At 49.2% G+C, this 19,276-nt stretch overlaps 1 protein-coding gene across 1 annotated transcript in view; it reads left to right on the top strand.

Moving 5' to 3' along the window:
• MYO1H (myosin IH) overlaps nt 1–19,276 on the top strand; it is a 44,874-nt gene that overhangs the window by 13,378 nt on the left and 12,220 nt on the right. The window contains exons 2-31 of the mRNA XM_021544588.4: nt 347–505; nt 1,762–1,877; nt 2,204–2,402; nt 2,836–2,916; nt 3,334–3,513; nt 3,871–3,969; nt 4,558–4,671; nt 5,643–5,714; nt 6,400–6,519; nt 6,799–6,866; nt 7,219–7,324; nt 7,843–7,923; nt 8,212–8,303; nt 9,614–9,708; nt 9,866–9,912; nt 10,117–10,197; nt 10,885–10,990; nt 11,235–11,352; nt 11,929–12,042; nt 12,348–12,424; nt 12,894–12,962; nt 13,845–13,929; nt 14,423–14,582; nt 14,952–15,035; nt 15,508–15,601; nt 16,101–16,156; nt 16,605–16,740; nt 17,499–17,566; nt 18,035–18,132; nt 19,031–19,130. Of these exons, the coding sequence (XP_021400263.4) occupies nt 380–505; nt 1,762–1,877; nt 2,204–2,402; nt 2,836–2,916; nt 3,334–3,513; nt 3,871–3,969; nt 4,558–4,671; nt 5,643–5,714; nt 6,400–6,519; nt 6,799–6,866; nt 7,219–7,324; nt 7,843–7,923; nt 8,212–8,303; nt 9,614–9,708; nt 9,866–9,912; nt 10,117–10,197; nt 10,885–10,990; nt 11,235–11,352; nt 11,929–12,042; nt 12,348–12,424; nt 12,894–12,962; nt 13,845–13,929; nt 14,423–14,582; nt 14,952–15,035; nt 15,508–15,601; nt 16,101–16,156; nt 16,605–16,740; nt 17,499–17,566; nt 18,035–18,132; nt 19,031–19,130 (3,042 nt within the window). The 5' untranslated portion in view covers nt 347–379. The remainder of the gene's footprint in view (nt 1–346; nt 506–1,761; nt 1,878–2,203; nt 2,403–2,835; nt 2,917–3,333; nt 3,514–3,870; nt 3,970–4,557; nt 4,672–5,642; nt 5,715–6,399; nt 6,520–6,798; nt 6,867–7,218; nt 7,325–7,842; nt 7,924–8,211; nt 8,304–9,613; nt 9,709–9,865; nt 9,913–10,116; nt 10,198–10,884; nt 10,991–11,234; nt 11,353–11,928; nt 12,043–12,347; nt 12,425–12,893; nt 12,963–13,844; nt 13,930–14,422; nt 14,583–14,951; nt 15,036–15,507; nt 15,602–16,100; nt 16,157–16,604; nt 16,741–17,498; nt 17,567–18,034; nt 18,133–19,030; nt 19,131–19,276) is intronic.

Raw genomic sequence — 19,276 nt, 5'->3', positions numbered from 1 at the left:
TTTATGCCTAAATCTGCATAAGGGGGAAAAACGAAGGGGTTTTCTGGTGCCTTCCACGGTTTATTCCAACTTTGTGCCTGGAAAATTCTGGCTGGACTATTGAATCATTGAATGTTCAGATCCTGACTACATCTCCAGGGCTGGGTTTGTCTCAGTTTTTCTGGAAATTGGGATCTTCCTGCTCACAGCAGCGAGTCTGGGACGTCTGGACTGGGAAGAGCTTGGATGGAATTGCCATCCTCGGACAGGCTGGAATAAAGATCTCTTGGAATTACCTGTCCAAAGCTGATTTTGGGGCCCTCTCTGCCCCCTCCTGACCCTGCAGCCCACAACCTTTGTGTTGCAGAAGGAAGAGGTGGACGAGAACGGCGACGCCAACATGGAAGGGGCTCTGATAGCCCGGGACAAGGTCGGGGTGCAGGATTTTGTCCTTCTGGACTCCCACACCAGCGAGGCTGCTTTCCTCAACAACCTTCGGAAGCGCTACCAGGAGAACCTCATCTACGTAAGTGTCCCTGAGCCTTGGAATTTGTGGTATTGGTGATTTTGAGATTGTGGAAGGTTTTTGGTTTTTAGCTGTGCTGTCAAAGGAGAAGTTATAAATTGTTTGCGTTGGTTTTTAAGGTTGTTTGGTTTTGCTTATTTATAACATGTTCTGCTGCCCTGCCCAGCTCTGTCCTGCAGGGCAGCGTGTGGGGCTCTGCCCTCAGTGGGATGTTACAAACATTAAATACCAGAAACTCCCTGGGCTGCATTTACAATAACGTGCCAATATCTGTCACCTACGTTGGACAGTGTGTCCCCAGCCTGAACCAACAGAAAAATGCCAACACCACAGTGAAACATGGAGGGCATGAAGAAGGAGAAAAAGGACAAGGCACACCCAATTTCCTCCATCTTGTCCCCTTTGGACCCCTCATCTAGAATCCTAAAATTTGACTTTTGCACCCATGCCACACTTAATTATTACTCATATCAAACACTCAGAGCTGGTAATTCATCCTGTAAGATTGAAAACTCTTTTCCATGGACAGAGATCACAGGCAGTGTCTCTGGGGGCTCTGTCCAGGGGGGTTCCTGACCCCTACCAGGGTGCCAGGGCAGCCAGAGGGAAGCTCTGGATTCCCACTCCTGAGGTGGCCTTGTGGCTGCTGAAACGTCCCTGAGGTGGCCTCGCTGGTCAATCCAGGAGGAAGGGTTGAGTATCCTCTGTGTATCTAACAAGGTGTTGGTAGTGCCCAGCAGAGCAATCACCCAGGAGTAATTTATCTACTTGAACTCATGAAAAGAAATCTCAGCTTGTTCTGGGTTGCCTTGTAAAATTTTAAAGGATGTGCAGGAAATAGGAAGGGGATGGAAAAGGGAACACTGTGATTGAAGGAAGGCAGGACAAGGTTTGTCGGGGAAGGGCTGAGGATTTTATTTTGTGTTGTGTTAACTTTAGTAGGAAAAGGGTCCTGGAAGCACCAAGGGATCCCAAATTCTTGCATTGAAATTGTCAGGCTCTGAGCTTGCTCTCATGGTTCGGCTTTGCTTGTAACAAGGGGATTTTGGAAGTTTGGTATCAGTTTGGGAAGAGTTCTGCTTGGTTGGTCTGGTTCTGTCATAACAAGCTCTGTACCAGCTTTGGCATTTATTTGTGAATAATTACAGGTACTTGGCTCCTCTTTTGGGATTTTGGGGTGGAGCAGGCGTCCCTTGGCTCCTCCTTTGGGATTTTGGGGGGGAGCAGGTGTCCCACTGGGCTCTCTCTCCCTGCAGACCTACATTGGTTCTCTGCTCGTGTCTGTGAACCCCTACCAGGAGCTGGACATTTACACAGTGTCTCAGATGAAGCTTTACCGGGGTGTGAACTTCTTTGAGCTGCCCCCACACCTGTGAGTGTTCTCGTGGCATCTCTGTGGGTATTCCTAATTTGGGATTTCCCTGTAATGCTGTAGTGTCCACAGTCACTAGACCTGGTTTTTATTGTCAGGCCTTGAGTCAGGCTCAGGTTTCGAGCCAAACTTTCACATGGGTGTCCCTGCCCAGAATGAGATGATCCCTACGATCCCTTCCAACCCCTTTTGGGATTCTATGCCCCTTGTCCAACACTTGTAAAATTAAACCAGGAGTAAAAACTCTCGGAAACTTTTGCTATTCCTCCTCCTGTGCCATTCCTAATGGATCTTTCCCCTCCAAACGCCTGCTGTGCCTGCCCCAGCTATGCCATAGCTGACAACGCCTACAGGGTGATGTGCAATGAGTACAACAACCACTTCATCCTCATCTCTGGGGAGAGTGGGGCTGGCAAGACAGAGGCATCCAAGAAGATCCTGCAGTACTACGCAGTCACCTGTCCCACCACGGAGCAGCTCCAGACTGTCCGGGACCGGCTCCTGCTCTCCAACCCCGTCCTCGAGGTGAGAAACCAAAGGGAGGCCCAAAATGCACAGGGGTTGGGGTTGGTGGCCTCACTGCTCGAGGATTCCCTGCAAATCTGCAGCCCTCAGCAAGAATGGCCAATATTGGCACAGCCTCTGAAAGGATATTTGGGATTTAGTATCGTTTAATGTTCGAAAATTTAAATCTGGGGGTTTGCTTTGGGGATGGCTGGAAGAAATACAAGAAAACACAAGACTGCACCGTGCAGCAGTTCCTTGGGGCCTCAGTTATAGGTTAGATAAGAAAAATCAGTAATTGGTTTAGCTGAATTCCACTTTAAAGCTATGCAAGTGCATTAGTTTGTGTTTCTTTAATCCCTCTAAATTCAATGGGACTTGGTTGAAGCAGCAAATCTTGGTTACTTGGTCCCAGTGAGGTGAGAAGTGACTTTCCCCCTCTGCTTACCCTCAGGCTTTTGGGAATGCAAAAACCCTGCGCAACGACAACTCCAGCAGATTTGGGAAGTACATGGATATCCAGTTTGATTTTAAGGTGAGAACAAACTCAGTGGAGCGCTGGGAAAAGGAGCTGTGTCTGAGAAACCTCCGGGATGCTGAGCAGGCAGCCCAGGATTTATTCCTTCTTACCCTGCACATTTGTGACCCTGCTTGTGCAGACCTTGCATTTTGCAGGTGAGGTCACTGGTTATCCATCCTGGAAACTTCCAGCCTTGCTGGCAATCCTGGCAGTGCTCCACAAAAAGCTGATAGAGAGTTTTAAAGCTCAGGCTACTTTTACAAGACAGTAAATCTTTGTACTGTTGCTGGACGCTCTTAGACAGAAGGTGGCAGATAAATGACAGCAGAATTTGGCTTTTCCTGAGCCTGTTCCTCATTCTTGGGAGTGAAGAAACAGCAGTCACAGGGATTTTATTGATATTTTTGGTGTTGATCTGCTTTGCTCTGCCAGGGAGCTCCAGTGGGAGGGCACATCCTCAGCTACCTGATTGAGAAATCCCGAGTTGTCCACCAAAACCACGGAGAGAGGAATTTCCATATTTTCTACCAGCTGCTGGAGGGGGGAGACAAGGATCTGCTCTGCTGGCTCGGGCTGGAGCGCAACCCCCAGAAGTACACGTACCTCATCCAGGTCAGTGGGAGCTGGAGCTGCTCTGGGGCTCCATCAGGAACTGTAGGGATGGAAAATGCACCTTGGGCAGAAGGTATTCTTACCCTAAAAATAAAGGATGGCTGGAAGATCAAGCTCTGCACAGCTTCAGCCAATTCATGGCGATGCTCTCCTCACTCAGGGGTTTGATTTATTTGGGGTTTCCAGTATAAACTGAGAGATTTGATCAAAGGAGCCATGCTCAGGATTAATAACAGTGAAAAAGCTCACTGAGGGAACTGGAAATGAAAGCAGTGTGCCCAGAAGTGTCTGTGTTTGCTGATAATAAAAGTTCTTTACCAATTAATTGTATTAATTCATCTTTCTTTTGCTGCCTAGGGTCGATGTGCCAAAGTGTTTTCTATCAATGACAAGAATGACTGGAAAATAGTCCGGAAAGCTTTTTCCATCATTGACTTCACTGAAAAAGATATCGAGGTGCTGCTTGTTAAAAGGGACTGAGCAAAGGGATTCCAGAGAGGAGGGCACTGCTCTCTTCCTGAAGGGATGGGAGCAGCTGTGGAGAGGGGTGAAAGGTGGAACAGGACACACTTTGGGCGGTGAGGACCTGAGGGGGCTGACAAGAACCATGGAGAGGGACATTGGACAAGGGCCTGGAGTGACAGGACAAAGGGGAATGGCTTCCCAGTGCCATGGAGTAGGTTTGGATTCGATATTGGGAAGGAATTGGGTCCCAGAGAAGCTGTGGCTGCCCCATCCCTGGAAGTGTCCAAAGATGGACGGGGCTTGGAACAACCTGGGATGGTGGAAGGTGTCCCTGGCCTGGCAGAGGTGGAACTAAATGATCTCTAAGTTCCTTTCCACCCAAAACCACTCTGGGATTCCATGATTCTGTGGGATTGAGGGAGTGGGTGGTGAACAGCATGATGCCAGGGTTGGTACTGGATCCTCTGGTTCACCTCCTTCAGCCCGGCCAAAATTCTGTTAATTAATGGCAGGAAAGATCAGCAGCACCCCAGAGGGCTGTGAGGAGCCATGTTCTAATGGAATATCTCCCATTATCAGCATCTCTTTGGAATCGTTGCCAGTGTCCTGCACCTTGGGAACATCCAGTTTGAGGAGGACAGCAATGGCCACGCCATCATCCGCGACGGCTCCCAGATCAAGTGGATTTCCAAGGTGCCTCAGAAATCCCAGTGCTAGGAGGTGTGGGAACCCCAGCCTTGCTCTGGAGTCCCATGTGGTGGTGAAATTTCTCCTCCAACCCATGATTCCAAAGAAAAACTGAGCAGGCTCTTGCTATTCGGTCTCAAGGCAGTTTATTGTGAGTTATCTAAAAGATTTTCTTCACGGGCTGTGGCTGTTTGGTCAGCAGCCCAGGCAGAGGCACACACACACCCTGACATCCTCTCTGTCTGTGTCTTCTTCTTCTCTCCCCCCACCCAGGGCTGCTGCTCTCTTTTATATGATATATTACATATTACATGTTTATAGTTTGCCCCCAATACCTACTACCTATATTACAAAGTGCTTTTCTGCTCTAAACCAATCTGTGAGAGCCAACATCACCAAGAACATGGAGGCGAGGAAGAAGAAGGAGGAAGAACAGGATCAGCCCACTTTCCTCCATCTTAGAACTTCTGACCCCCATGTACAAAGTAAAAACCCCCTGGACAGGTGCTAAAACCCCCCTGTACAATACTAAAAAATTTTCCCCTCTACTTTATAACTACTTCTACTATACTATCTAACTCTTTGTGACTGCTTGTTCCACCTCCAAAGTTGGTAATTCATTCCATGGCTCAAACTCAAAATCACAGCTGTTTGCAGCTGCCTGCCAGGGTCTAAAATGCTTCTGACCAAGGCCTGGAACCTCTAAAAATGTCTGAGAGACATTTTGAGTTCCAACAAGGAGGAAAACCCGAACCTTGCTGGGGTTTTCTTATTGGTACAAAATATTGATTCCCAAAAGGACAACTCTAAAAATGCCCAGCTCTTGTTGTAAATCACCTCGTGTTTTCTCCCTGAAATTTCCTTATTTCCATGGCTGGGGAGGGGCTGGGGGTTGTGCCCTGCTGCTCACACAGTGCTATTTATTTAAACAGGGGCCTGTGGCTGTGCTCTGAGTGCAGATATTTGTCTCCCTGCAGCTCCTGGGTGCTCACCTGTCCATCCTGCAGGAAGCTCTCACCCACAGGAAGATCGAAGCCAGATCCGAGGAGGTACCGGGGAGGTTTTTGTAGTCCCAGATTAATCTGGGAGACCCCCAGCTTGGGGTGTGGGTGAGGAGACATTTCTGAGTGTAAACCAGATCCCTCTGACTGTCCCCCTCCTCCACATCCCCTTCTTCCAGCCTGAGACATTGAACTAAAATATATTGGAGTTTTATTGCTGAACAAGGCAGGAGCTGTTCAAAAGCTGGAACAGGGAATTGTATTTGAGCCAAACAATTTCCCCTTGCCCAGTCCACGGTGCTTCCTGGGGAAACTGGGCTGCACAAACAGAGAAAAACACTGGTAAACCCCACTCTTTGATCACTTGATATTTTTATTTTAATAATATAGAAGTAAAATGAGGTCAGAATATTTTCCTGCTTTGTCTAAATTGATACTCACCAAAACGTAGTGCCCCAAACCTGCTGGCAGGTGGGGATACACTAGACTGAAGGAGCACTGCTGGAAAATAAAGCTGTAGGGAAAATCAGGAAATTCCAGAGTGGTTTGGGTTGGAAAAAAGACCTTAAAGATAATCCCATTCGAACACCCTGCAGGAATAGCTGCAGTCCAGGGTGGCTGTGCTCTAGGACAACGTGGCTGCTTCTCCAAGCCACAGATGTGACCTGGCTGTGCAGAAGTTTGCTCTGATCCCCCGTGGTGTTCATCCTCTCTGGGATATTTTTATTTCCAGGTGCTCAGCCCGCTGAACGTGGATCTGGCGTTCTATGCCCGGGACGCCGTGGCAAAGGCAATTTATGGAAGGACTTTCACTTGGCTGGTCAACAAAATCAATGGCTCTCTTGCCAACAAGGTTGGTTTCTTGTCAGGGGTTCTGAATGCTCCTAAAATGCTGAGCAGTTTCTCCAGAGAGGCTCTACAACCTTCATCACCAAATATCTGGGATGTTGGATAATTGCTGCTGGGACATCTCCCTGCCCTGAGCTGGAAAACCCTTTATTTACTCTCTGTTAAAGAGTTTTAGCAGTTCATTACCTGCCTTAAAGTGGCTTCCCCATTGAGATTTGAAATTCAGGTGAGAGCAGCCACCTGCAGGGAAGGAGCAATGGCAGAGCTGGGGTGTTTTTGACAGGACTCGACTCAGAAAACAGTTATTGGCCTGCTGGATATTTATGGCTTTGAAGTGCTGGACACAAACAGGTACGGGCTGTTCCTGGGATTTGGGGTGACCTGGGGGTACAGGACATTCCTGCATGAATTTCTGAGCGTGCCCTCAGCCCAGCAGGGTAAGGTACAAGGCACTAGAAGCTGGGTGCAGGGGTTTGCTCCAGGAAAAGCTTTGCCTTGGGCTGTGGTGCAACAGTGTGAGAGCAAGGGGTGGGCTTGTTTGTGTGGGAATGGGGGGTTTGGTCCGTGTAAAAATGGGGAATTCAGTCCCTGTGGAAATGGGGGTTTGGTCTCTATATGGGAATGGGTGGTTTAATCCGTGGAGGAAGAAGCAAAACTGCCCCTGGAGCACATCAAACCTGCTGCTCATTTAACCTCCCTGAAGTTTTGAGCAGTTCTGCATTAATTACTGCAATGAGAAGCTGCAGCAGCTGCTGATTGAGATGACCCTGAAGGCAGAGCAGGAGGAATATGAACTGGAAGGCATTGAGGTATAAATTATATTTCCCCCTCCCTTTTCCCTTTGAACTGCCTTTACACTGAATGATTTTGATCACCAATGTCAAAGTCATCCTGCTTTTTTAGATTGTTATTGTTCCCATGGGAAGTGTAGGATTTGCAGGGGTCTCTTTCTGTGGCCCTTTTGAAGTGCAATTTAGCCCAGATATAATTGACATCATTTAAGGAAGAAGTAGGATCTTCCCCAAAACTCAGATGCTCAGCAGTGACAATGTCCCTGGAAAATAAGGAATTCCAGCAGTGTAAAACATGGGAAGATGGAGAGGATTTATGCAGAGAACAGAGGATGATGTGTGCTGCTGGAAGGAGGAGAACTCTGGAGTGGGATCACGGATCACTGTGCTGTCACCTTTCCCCTCAGTGCATCCTAATTCACACCACTCATTGCACTGGGATCTGAGGCTGTATCTTATTCAAGTTCCAAATGACTTTAAAAATTGCAAAGAAGAGGCCTTCATCTAAAACTGTTCTTCCTTTTTCCCTTTTCCAGTGGGAACCAATCCCATATTTTAACAACAAAATAATCTGTGACTTGGTTGAGCAGAAGCACAAAGGAATAATCTCCATCCTGGTAAGAACAGAGTTTGTGCTAAATTAAAATGCAGGCCGGTGCCTTGCTCTAATGGTTCTTAATCACATTTTCCCCTCTAATTATGGGATGGGTCTGTGTTATCCAGAACATGAGCACAGATTCCTGTAACAAACACCCAGAGGATGAGAGGTTTTGTGGGGAGCTAAAGGTGGGGGATGTTCTGCTTCCCTTGCAATGGAGCTTTGGGTTTGTGGGACAAAGTTATCCTAAATGTTGAGGAGGGAATATGAGCTCAGAGCAGCTCTGATCCAGTGCCTGCTGTTCCAGGATGAGGAGTGTTTACGGCCTGGGGAAGCAACTGATTTGAGCTTCTTGGAAAAGCTGGAAGAGAAAGTAGGAGATCATGCCCACTTCGTGACGTATGCATTTACCCTCTGTATCCTATCCCACCCCATATCCATGCCAGGCTGGGGAGGGAACAATCTCTGCCTTGTCCCAGAGGGAATCCAAGAGCCCACCCAGTGTCTGATGTTGGAAATCTCCACTGCTGGATCCAGGGTGCTGCGAGGTGTGAGCAGGGCTCTGCCTCATCACTGCTCTGATGCTGGGCTTTGAGTCTGTCATTGCACACCAAAATTAGGGGCTCCTGGGATTTGGCCCAGGATTTTAGCCCAGGAAGGTTAAATGGCTTTGGCCATGGATGGCTTTGATCCCCAGGGACTCCAGGGAAAGTTGAAAATGTTGTGACAAGGAGCCAGATGCCTGAGGCTGAGTGGGGATATGTAAATATTTACACCCATCTTGTTCTGTATGAGAAAATGCTCGTGCTCCTCTCCCCCAGAGGAGTGACATTTTGGTTCCTACTCCATTTGGAGGGGGTTTGGATCCCATTTTGGTGGCAGCTGAGTGCGTTGGCGCCGGGCTGTGCTGGCACTTCCCTGCAGAAGCTGCTGAAGGGCTGTGACAAGTCATCAATTGAGAGTCACAGCGCTGAGCTGTCACTGTTCCTGCAGCTCTGAACTCCACCACAGCCAAGTGGAAAATGTGTAGCCAACTTCCTTGTCACCACAATGTGCTTTAATGCTGTTCTGCCTGATTAAAAGCTTTAAATAGAAGTGCTGGAGCTACTTCCACGGGATCTGCTCTTGGAAGGAGCTTTGATGCACGAACGTGCTGTTGTGACACTCAGCTCTGCTGTTTGTGACTGCTTACAAAGCTGAAATTTCAACTGTGAAGTTGCTCTTTTTTTTTTTTTCCTTGTTTGGTTCTTTTTTGTTTCCCCCAGGAATCCTTGCTTTCTAAAATATTCCTGCTCTTCTCAAACACTTGGATTCCTCCTTTATATTTGGGTTCTTGCTCTAGGGCAAAGTGTCTGAAATCCTTTTCCCCCTGGGTTCACTTCGGGGTTGAGGGAGCTGGTGGATTTTTCCCCCACATAAGCAGTAAAAATGTATTTAAATTAATGTTATGGGAAGAAATCTTAATATTTCTGGAGTGGATGATCACTGCCCAATGACAATAAGTAAATCCCAGCTATCCTGAGGAGTTTGGGAGCTGCCAGCAGGGAGAGATGATGGTTTGCTCAAGGACCATAACTCCTCAGTCAGAGCCCCATCAATAGGATCAAACACCACATTTCCAGCTGTCCCCCAGCCGTGGCTGTCCCCAAACTGAGGGAATCTCTTTGCTGCTCTTTCTCCTGGTGTTTTGTTGGGTTTTCCCCCGGCAGGCGCAAGCTGGCGGATCAGAAGACGCGGAAATCCATCGACTGGGTGGATTTCCGCCTCCTCCACTACGCGGGAGAGGTCACCTACTGTGCTGTGGGTGAGTGAGAGTGGCCAGGCTGCAGCTCCTGAGCTCCTAAACTGCCCTGGCTGATGCTGACCTGATGGCAAGAGGAATTACAAAATACAGTGAGAATTTTGTGGATGTGAATGTTGCGATATTTTTTATTTTCTTTTAATTCCATTTTTCTTTTCAGGGTTTCTGGAGAAGAATAATGATCTGCTGTACAGAAACCTGAAGGAGGTAAGCACAAAAAAAGGGATGCTGTTCTTTTATATCAGCTGCTTGGTGCAGAAGATTTATTTACTCTCTGTAGCAAACAAAAACATCCTTTTCTCTTTAGCACTGATCTTTAGGCATCTCTGTGCATGTTCTCAGGGCTGTGCTGCTCCCAGGAGGAGTAGAAGGGCTGCTCAATAGGACAACTTTTATCTCCTCCTGTTTTAGGTGCTGTGCAACTCCAAGAACAGCATCATCAGGGATTGTTTCCTCCTGTCAGAGCTGGACAACAGGAGGAGACCAGAGACTGTGAGTTATGTCTTTAGTCTTAATTCTGAATATCAACTCAGCTCCCCAGGCCTTGGTTTAATCACTGATCCCTTCCTCAGTCCTGATGGCCATAAACTAAAACACAACATAAACTAAACCCCAAGAAAAGCTAAACCACAGCAAATTCTGCCTCAGCCTGAGGAAGAGCTTTCCATGGAGGGTGGCAGAGCCCTGGGACAGCCTCCCAGGGAGGGCCTGGAGTCATTCCAAACCCACCGGGACACATTCCTGTGTCACCTGCTTTGGGTGACCCTGCCTTGGTAGGAGGCTGGACTGGGTGGTCTCCAGAGGTCCCTTCCCACCCCATAAATTGTGGGATTCTGGGATTCCTGCCCTTGGTGGATGTTTTTGCTGCCATCCACCCCTGAAAGCTCGCTGGCAGAGGGACAGTGGTGCTGCTGAAAGAGCAACCAGCAAAGTGACATCCCAAAGCACATCCCCCAAGGAGCAGGGGGCTCTGAAGGGCTGCCTGGTGTGTCCAGCTGCATGGCCAGGGCTCAAATGCTCCAGCTGAGCACTGGCACAGCTGACCCTGCTCCAAAAACTCCAGGCTACCAATGCACCATCAGCTTTTGCTTCCAGGCTTAAGCTGGATGCAGGGAATCGATTCCCCTTCCTGCAGGGAAGAGTTCCAGAGCTCAGGAGATCCTTTTGATGCTGTCTTAGGTTGCAACCCAGTTCAAGAACAGTCTGACGAGTCTGATTGAGATCCTGATGTCCAAGGAGCCCTCGTACATCCGCTGCATCAAACCCAATGAGAACAAGGAGCCTGGTGAGGCTGGGGCTGAGGGCTCTGCAGAGTGCAAGAATGGACAGAGGGATTTCTTTGGGGCAGGGTGCAGTGTGTGTGTGTTGTGGATATGTGTTTGTGTTTAAGCAGCTTGGTTAAGCTGGCAGCAAATTTGTCCCCGTGGGTAACTGGGGATTTGATTCTTTCCTGATGTCCCCCAACTCATGGGCACGTGGGTGAGCTTTCCCAGACAGAGCTGACCAGTGCAGGTGTGCTCTTGCTGCAGGGAAGTTCGATGATTTCCTGATCCGACACCAGGTGAAGTACCTGGGGCTGATGGAGCACCTGCGGGTGAGGCGGGCCGGCTTCGCGTACCGGCGCAAGTACGAGCTCTTCCTGCAAAGGTGAGGCAGCTGCTGCTGGCCAGCCACTCTGTGGGACTCACATTCAGCCAAAGAAAGAAACTGAGAGTTTACTAGCCAGGCAGACGCCTCAGAAAGAGCTGGAGAGAATGTAAATAATTCTTGATTGTTCACATTGTTTATAGTTAAGTTCTAGCACTGTGTGTCAAGCACTGTACACCAATGGTGTACGTTGTTTTCACTTTAGAACCAATGGATTTGATCCTTACAAAGCTCTGTATAAAAGAGCAGTGTATTTGGAATAAATAGTATTTTAGTATTACAGCCTTCTGTAATACTAAATACTTCTTCTTCATTCCCATCCTGCCTCAGCAGTGACACCACTCCTGCCCTCCTGAGGGCTGCAGAGCAAGCAAAACTCCAGCCCCAGCAGTGACACCTGTCAGCAGAACCCCTTCTGCTTCAAAAAATACGCCTTGCCTGTGTCCTGTCCACATCATTTTGGTCTGGGTTGGCGTCTTCTGCCTTGAGTAAAGCAGAGGGAATTTCAGGGGTAGATTCAGGAAGGGTCTCCTCAAATTTTAGGTCGTTTGCATTGATGTCCTGCTGATGTTTCAGGTATAAAAGTCTCTGTCCAGCTACCTGGCCACACTGGCATGGGCCAGCAGCAGAGGGTGTGGAGAGACTCATCAAACACATTGGTTACAAGCCTGAGGAGTACAAATTAGGAAGGTAAATTCTTTGCTCTGGCTGCTCAGTGTTTGCTGTCCTGGATCCTCTGTCCTGTCTGTGACAGGAGCAGGGAGAGAGATAAAACCCCAGATGCACAAATTTCCTCATTATTTTTACCTGTTTCCATGGGAGCTTGAATCCAAGCTCATTTCTTCCATCTTTGGGTTAGGGCTCCAGCTTCTCCTGCTTCCCTGGGCAACCCAAGGCCGCTTAGTTTGGGTGGCATTACAGCTGTCTGGGGGACTCTGAGCCTGCTCAGGAAGGATGGCTCACCATGGATAACCTGCTCCTGGTCTCTTTTTCAGAACCAAAATATTCATCCGTTTCCCAAAGACCCTGTTTGCCACAGAAGATGCCTTTGAGTACAGAAAGCACCTGCTGAGTAAGGATCCAGTTCCCTTGGTCTGGGACCTTCCTGTGGCTCTGCTTTGGGTGGGGCTTGGAGCAACCTGGGATGGTGGAAGGTGTCCCAGCCCACGGCATGGGGTGGGATGGGCTTTAAGGTCTCTCCCAGCCCTGGTCTGCATAGCTCTCAGAATCCATGGAAAACTCAGAAAAGTTGCTCCAGGCTTGGGTCATGGATATGTGACTTTGGAGCTCCTCAGTCCTATGAATACCTCCCTGCCCATGCCCAGGTGCACCAAGAGCCTTTCCCTTGGGACTGGGATCTCTTCTGTCTCATCCTTGGGGTTCCTGTTCCTTGAAAAGCACAACTGAAGGGCATGGTACCTTCAGGGGCTGCTTCTGGTCCCGTTGTGGTCCCTCTGTCCCCTGGGCCATGGAGGGCAGGAACTCAGCTCCTCACCACCCTGACCCTGCAGGTGCCAGTGATGTCTCTGCCTTCTTTCCAGTTTCAAGACTCCAGGCCAAATATAAAGGATTCCTCGGGAAAAGAGCGTACCAGAAGAAGAGGAAAGCAGGTACAGGCTCTGCAATGGGGGATTCTCTTAGGGCTGGGCTTTCCACAGGGGCTGGAGCCTTGGGAGGTCCCAAATCCCAAATAGAGGTGACATTATTGCTCTCTACAGCTCCTGAAGGGAGGTTGTAGGACAGGTGGGGTCGATCTCTTCCACCTGCAGCACTGACAGAACAAGAGGACACAGCCTCAGCTACGTCAGGGAAGGTTTAGGTTGGATATTAGGAAAAAAAAATTTCACTTAAAGAATAATAAAATACTGGAATTGTCTTCCTAGGGAGGTGATGGAATCACCATCTCTGGATATGTTTAAAAAAAGGCTGGACTTGGCACTTGGTGCTATAGTCTAGTTGTGGTGTTAGGGCACAGGTTGGACTTGATGATCTTAGAGGTCTCTTCCAACCTCATCATTCTGTGATTCTGTGAAATCTGTGGTGCTGTGGGCAGAACTTGGTGCTGTTTGGGTCAGAGGAGGTGGCAGCTGCAACCAGAGCATTCCCAGAGCTTTTCCAGAGGTGGCTTTAGTTCTGTTTGGACCCTCACAGCTCTTGGCCTCAGCTGTGGGAGCGGCTCTGAGCAGCAGCAGCGCCTTCTGTCACACACTGGGGACATTCTGGGGTACCTGGGGGAAAAAACCCTCTTGTCACAGCAGGCTGAGGTAAAGTGCAGGCTCAGAGCATCTTTGTGGGCAGGGACAGCAGGAGGCAGAGCAGGAACAAGGCCTGGCCTTGATGCTGAGCCCCACAGCACAGGTGGAACTTGATCCACCACAGAGAAGAAAACTTGCTGTTCCCACCAGCTGGTTTTTAGAGCTGCAAAATAACCAGTTTTAACTTCTGCTGGGTGGATGTGGAGGCCAAGGCCCAGCACTGATTCCCTCTTGCAGCAATCAAGCTGGAGGCCTGCTGGAGAGGAGCCCTGGCACGGAGGGCGGCCAAGAAGAGGACGTGGGCAGTGCAGACCATCAGGAAGTAACTGTCCCAACCATACTGCCCAGCCACAGAATCCCAGAATGGTTTGGGTTGGAAGGGATCTTCAAGCCCATCCAGTCCCACCCCCTGCCTTGGGGACACCTTCCACTATCCCAGGTTGCTCCAAGCCCTGTCCAACCTGGCCTTGGACACTTCCAGAGATCCAGACACAACCATAGCTTCTCTGGGAACCTGTGCCAGGGTCTCACCATCATCACAGGGAAGAATTTCCTCATCGTTTTTTTCATGCCCCTCCATTCTCTTCATCTCCCTCTCCACTCCCCTAAACTCAGCTCCTGAGTTGATTCCTTCTGAGCTCCAAGCGCTGCGGTTTGGCCAACAGAACTTTGGCAAACACCACTTAATATTTAGAATATTTTAAAGCTTGAGATTTCCATGGCTGACCCTCAGTGCTAACACTAAGGATCACCCTTAGCCCTGTCCCTCCCCTCATTTCAATAGATTTCTGGAGGTCATGGGATATTTTCTGTAGGTTCATAAATGGCTTCATCAATCGGAAGAAACCCCTTTGCCCGGAGAACAGGGATTTTGTGAGGCTTTCACAGTACCACTACCTGATGAAGCTCCGAGACCACCTCCCAAAAAATGTCTTGGACAAGAGCTGGCTCCAGCCTCCCTCCATCCTGGAAGAGGTGAGGGGTTCTGGAGGCTTTGGGAGAGGTGGAAGTGGCCCCTGTTTGGTGGCCAAGTGTGTGCACATTCTGGGTGGGTTAAAATCATCTGCTGCTGGCTCATCCTCTGCTCAGAGCCTTTGGAAAACCCCAAAATCTGCTGTGTTTGGGTGGGAATGGGAGGAATAGCACAGTGGTTGGTCTTTCAAAAAGAAGTGAGGAAGCTCCCTGTTGGTTTAAGCAATAAAAAGGGAAAATGCACTGACAGAAGAGTGAACTCACAAGCCCTAATAAAGACAAAATTAATCCCACGGGGTTCTAGGCTCATGGCACAGGCAGAGCTGCTTGAACAACTTCCCTACTTTATTTTTTCCTGGCTTTTTAATGCAGACATCTGAGATGCTCCAGAAAATCTGCATGAGGAACCTGGTGAGGAAATACTGCCGAGGGCTCACTGCCGAGAGGAAAGTGCAGGTAACCAACCCCTGGGATGCAAATGTGGGAGTTCAAACAGGTGTGATCCCTAAGGATCACCTGGGACACAGGCAGCACCTTCTGATCCTACTGCTCCCTCAGGATAAGAGCAAACTTCTCCTCATAGGAGAGCAAACTTCTGGAGCCAGGGATTTCCTCCAGTGTCCCTTGTAATGGAGAGAGCAGACAGGTGGGGCTTAATTTATGGCATGAAATCTGCTCTCTATATAATTGGAAAATATCCATAAATATAAAAAAAATCGGTAGGATTTTCCCTGCTTCCCCCTAATTTGGGGTAACATCAGAATAACCCAATGCTGCCAGAAGAAAAGCAGCACAATTCTAAGATTCCACGAGTCAGGTGGGCAGGGTGTGAGCAGAAGGATGCTGTGGAGTAGCAGTGTTTGCATTGTCTCTGCTGGTGTTCCCAGTGGTGGAATTCTGAGGGTAAAGGCTGTTCCTTCTCCCACAGCTGCAGCAGAAGGTGGTGACCAGCGCCGTGTTCAGTGGGAAGAAGGAGGGGTACCTGGAGAGCCTCAGCCAGCCCTTCCTGGAGACCCGCCTGAGTGAGTTCAGCAAAGCCCTGGCTCTGTAAATTCCTGCCTGACCAAACAGACTCTTTTCCAAGAGGAATTCCCTCCTGGCAGAGGCAGCATCACCTGCCATTGGAGTGCCTCCCTGTCACATCGGGTGACGTGACATCACTGCTGGATTGTTCTCAGACTGGGGGTACTGCGATTCCTCTGGGACAGAAAACCATAAACCTGAGCAGAATTCCTTGTGGGGTGGAATGGACCAGGGTCTGAACCAACAGCACACTCAAGAACAGGCAGAAACTCCCGGTGTGAATTTACTTGTCAGGCAGGAAAAGTCACCAAAATGGGTTTGGGAGCAGCTGGAGATGACCACCCTCAGTTTGGAAGGAAGCATTCCAAAGGGAAAAAGCCAGTTGGAATGACAACAGCTAAACCAGCTCTCTGGAGTTTGCTTGGGGGTGGGGAGTGTCTGTCTGGGACTGTGGCTCTGGCACCCACACCCAGTTTCTCTTTCTGGTTTGCTCCTCAGAAGAGAATGACCTAAACCCCAAAGTGCTGCAGCTGATCCGTGCAGAGATCATCAAGGTAAGGGAAGGACAGAACTCTTGGAATTACCTTCACTGGAGTCCTGGAGCTGGTTGCTCTCACAGGGACGGATGAAGAGCAACAGAGCCGCCATTTCCTTGCTTTTAAATTAGAGAAAAATCTCAAAATACACCTAATTATAATTTATTTAAGATCCCTTTTAATGAAAACTTAAAGAACATTCCTAGCCCTTTCCAGGGCAGGAGCAGAGCTGGAGTGTCCCTGCATTCCCCATGGTTATGGCATAGAGGGCACAGGGGCCCCATCATTCCCAGGGTTCTGCCTCCTGAATTTCCCAGTGTAGGGAATCCAGATCCCTGTGAGCTGGGACCTGCAGCTCCACGGGCAGAACTGCTCCTCTCTGAGCTGCTTCCAGTCAGGAAGATCCAAACCCCTGGAGCAGGAGCTTGCAGTAGTGGAAATGCTGATTCCAACTCGTTGTTTTCAGTATGTGACCCCCGTGATAAAATATGACAGGAACGGGTTCAAGGCGCGGGAGCGGCTCCTGGTGCTGACCCAGAGCTCGGCCTACGTGGTGGAGATGGCCAAGATCAAACAGAAAATCGAGTATTCCACACTGAAAGGTACCAGTGGGAGTCATCTTCCAAGGCAGGATGGGACTAGGAACAACCTGGACCAGTGGGACAGGTGGAACGGGATGATCCTAAAAGTTCCTTCCAACCCAAACCATTCCATGATGATTCTATGAGTTGTTGTGGGGTTTCCTGTCCTGCCAGGCATCCTTTAGGAGGGATGGCATTCTGAGACTTTGTCTTGCAAAGATATTTGAATGCTCTGTCCCTCTTTGCCTGGAGGCTGGGCAAAGCCTTGAAGGATGATTTTATGAGATCCTTGAAATGTTTAAATGCAGGAGGACATCACTTTCTACTGACACAGAAGGGAGAAAAAATAACCCAAACTTTTCCTGCTCTGGTTTGTGGACATTTTTTAATCCTGGCACTGTTGGAACTACAGTTCAGGGGTAGAATGGATCATTCCCCCTCTTCTGTGCCTAAAACCAGGGAAAAGTTTGGGGCAAACAGCTCCTGCAGGGGTTTAAATCACCATTGCTGGAATTGTGCTGTGGACAAAGGGTGACATAAAGGGACCTTCAAAAGATATTTTGAAAATTCAGATTAATTAATCAAAGTAGGAACTTTGTGTGTTTGGCTCTAAGAATGGGAATATTCTTCATTCTTAGGAAGGACAGAGCCCACCTTCAGGAATGTGATTTCCCCTGTAACCACATGGGGCTGGGGTTGCTTCTCCTGGGGGAAGGAGCTGAGGGTGGTGTGGAGCTGGGTTTGGTAGGTTTCCCTCTAATTTTGGGTTTCTTTTGAAGGGATCTCCACCAGTAACCTGAGCGATGGGATCGTGGTCATTCACGTTCCTGAGGACAACAAGCAGAAGGTAGGAAATTGGGATGGTGGCTCAAGTGAGGTCATGGGGCTGATGCTTCCAATACCATCCTGTAAACTCCTGGAATGTCACAATTCCTGACGTTTGTTCAGTGTGTAATCAGCCAGGCCTTTACATCCTCGCTGTCTCAACACGAAAACTTTCACTTGGAATCCCAACCTGCCAGGGAGTGGTGGAGAATGAGAAGATTCCCCCTGAGCCTCCTTTTCTCCAGACTGAGCTCCCTTAGCCCCTCCTGCCGTGGCTGATTCTCCATACCCTTTCCATTTCCATCCCCTTCTCTGGACATGCTTCTGCCTCTTTTTAAACCAAATAAATCCTAAATAATCCCTGGAGAGGGTGTTTAAATTGGTCACTTCTGTTTGGTAGTCACTGCTCTGGCATCCCAAAGGAGTTTCTCTGCATCATCACGTGCTGGGGTGATGCCAGGTGACTTTATCCCTCTTTTTTTGTTTCCAGGGAGATGTGATACTGCAGTGTGAGCACATCTTTGAGACAGTGACCAAGCTCTGCATATTGGCCAACAAGCAAAGCCTCGTTAAAGTGGTGAAGGGAAGGTAAGGAAAGCAGGAAAGTGGATGGGTAGCACTGGACAGGCTCAATTTTATGGGAGAACCTTTTAGGCCTGGACTAGGTCAAGACTGTTGACATCCATCCCCAGCAGACAGTGCCCAAAGCTGGGCAGGTCTGGTGCAGCAGCATCTCTGGTTTTGTGACTTCCAGAGGCACAGGGAGAATGTATTAAAAAGAATTCCAACCTTTTTCCCAGGCTAATGAGTCCTTGTACCTTGCTAGGACTGCTGCTGTGCTCTGACAGCTGCCCATGCCTCACCTGTCTAAACCCAACTTATTTCTAGGTGATTGTACTTTAAACACACTTTTTTTCCCCCAGTTTTCTGATGTGACCTGGGCATGAGGTCATGGCTTCAGTGGTACCACAGGGGATCCCATTAGCTTCAGGAAAGCCAGCTGGGAAACTGTGGGTCACCTCAGGACGAATGCTCCTCTCCCAGAAGGATTGAGGAGGCCCAAAATGTGATTCCTCCCAGTCCCAGCCCCGAGCTCCTGGCAGGTGGATGCAGTCCATGTCTCCAACCTCTCTGGGAATTGGAGCTGGCAGGTGAAACCTGCACTTCTGCTCCAGCTTTTCAGCCTGGCCTTTGCATTTCAGCTCTAATTAGATTTGGTGTGCTCAGTGCTTTCCTCCAGGTCAGATCTGCTTAGCTTCCAGTGCTTAATTGCGCCAGGAACACTCAAAAGTCCAGGCTGGGCAGCCTCGTTCCCTTCATCAACCCCTTGGGCTCACTGGGATAATGCAATTGTTTAGGAAATTCACCTAAGCTGGAGGCTCTGATCTGCTCCTCTAACGAGATTTGCCCAGGGAACAGAAATAAAGGGGTTTTAGAGTAAAGCCTCTTGTGGGGAGAGCTCTCCAGGGGCATTCTGTGCTTCCAGCCTCCGGTTCCGCGTCGGCTCCGGGAAGGAGGGGACCATGGTGTTCACCGTGGGGCCAGAGCCTCAGGTCTTCAAGGACAAAACTGGGCAGCTCACAGTGGTAAGGCCTCAGCTGAGCCCAGGGAGGCACCTGGTGCTTCCTCCTTTGGATCTCCACCTTCCTGGGAGCCCAGGAGGGACTGAGACCCCTCCCAGAGCAGGAGGTGACCACCCGGTCAGTGTCACCTGCATGAGGTGATCCACGAC

This window comes from Lonchura striata, chromosome 15, assembly GCF_050655825.1.
Source record: "Lonchura striata isolate lonStrDom1 chromosome 15, ASM5065582v1, whole genome shotgun sequence".
Taxonomy (NCBI): Eukaryota; Metazoa; Chordata; class Aves; order Passeriformes; family Estrildidae; genus Lonchura; species Lonchura striata.
This window is presented reverse-complemented; position numbering and strand designations above follow the sequence as displayed.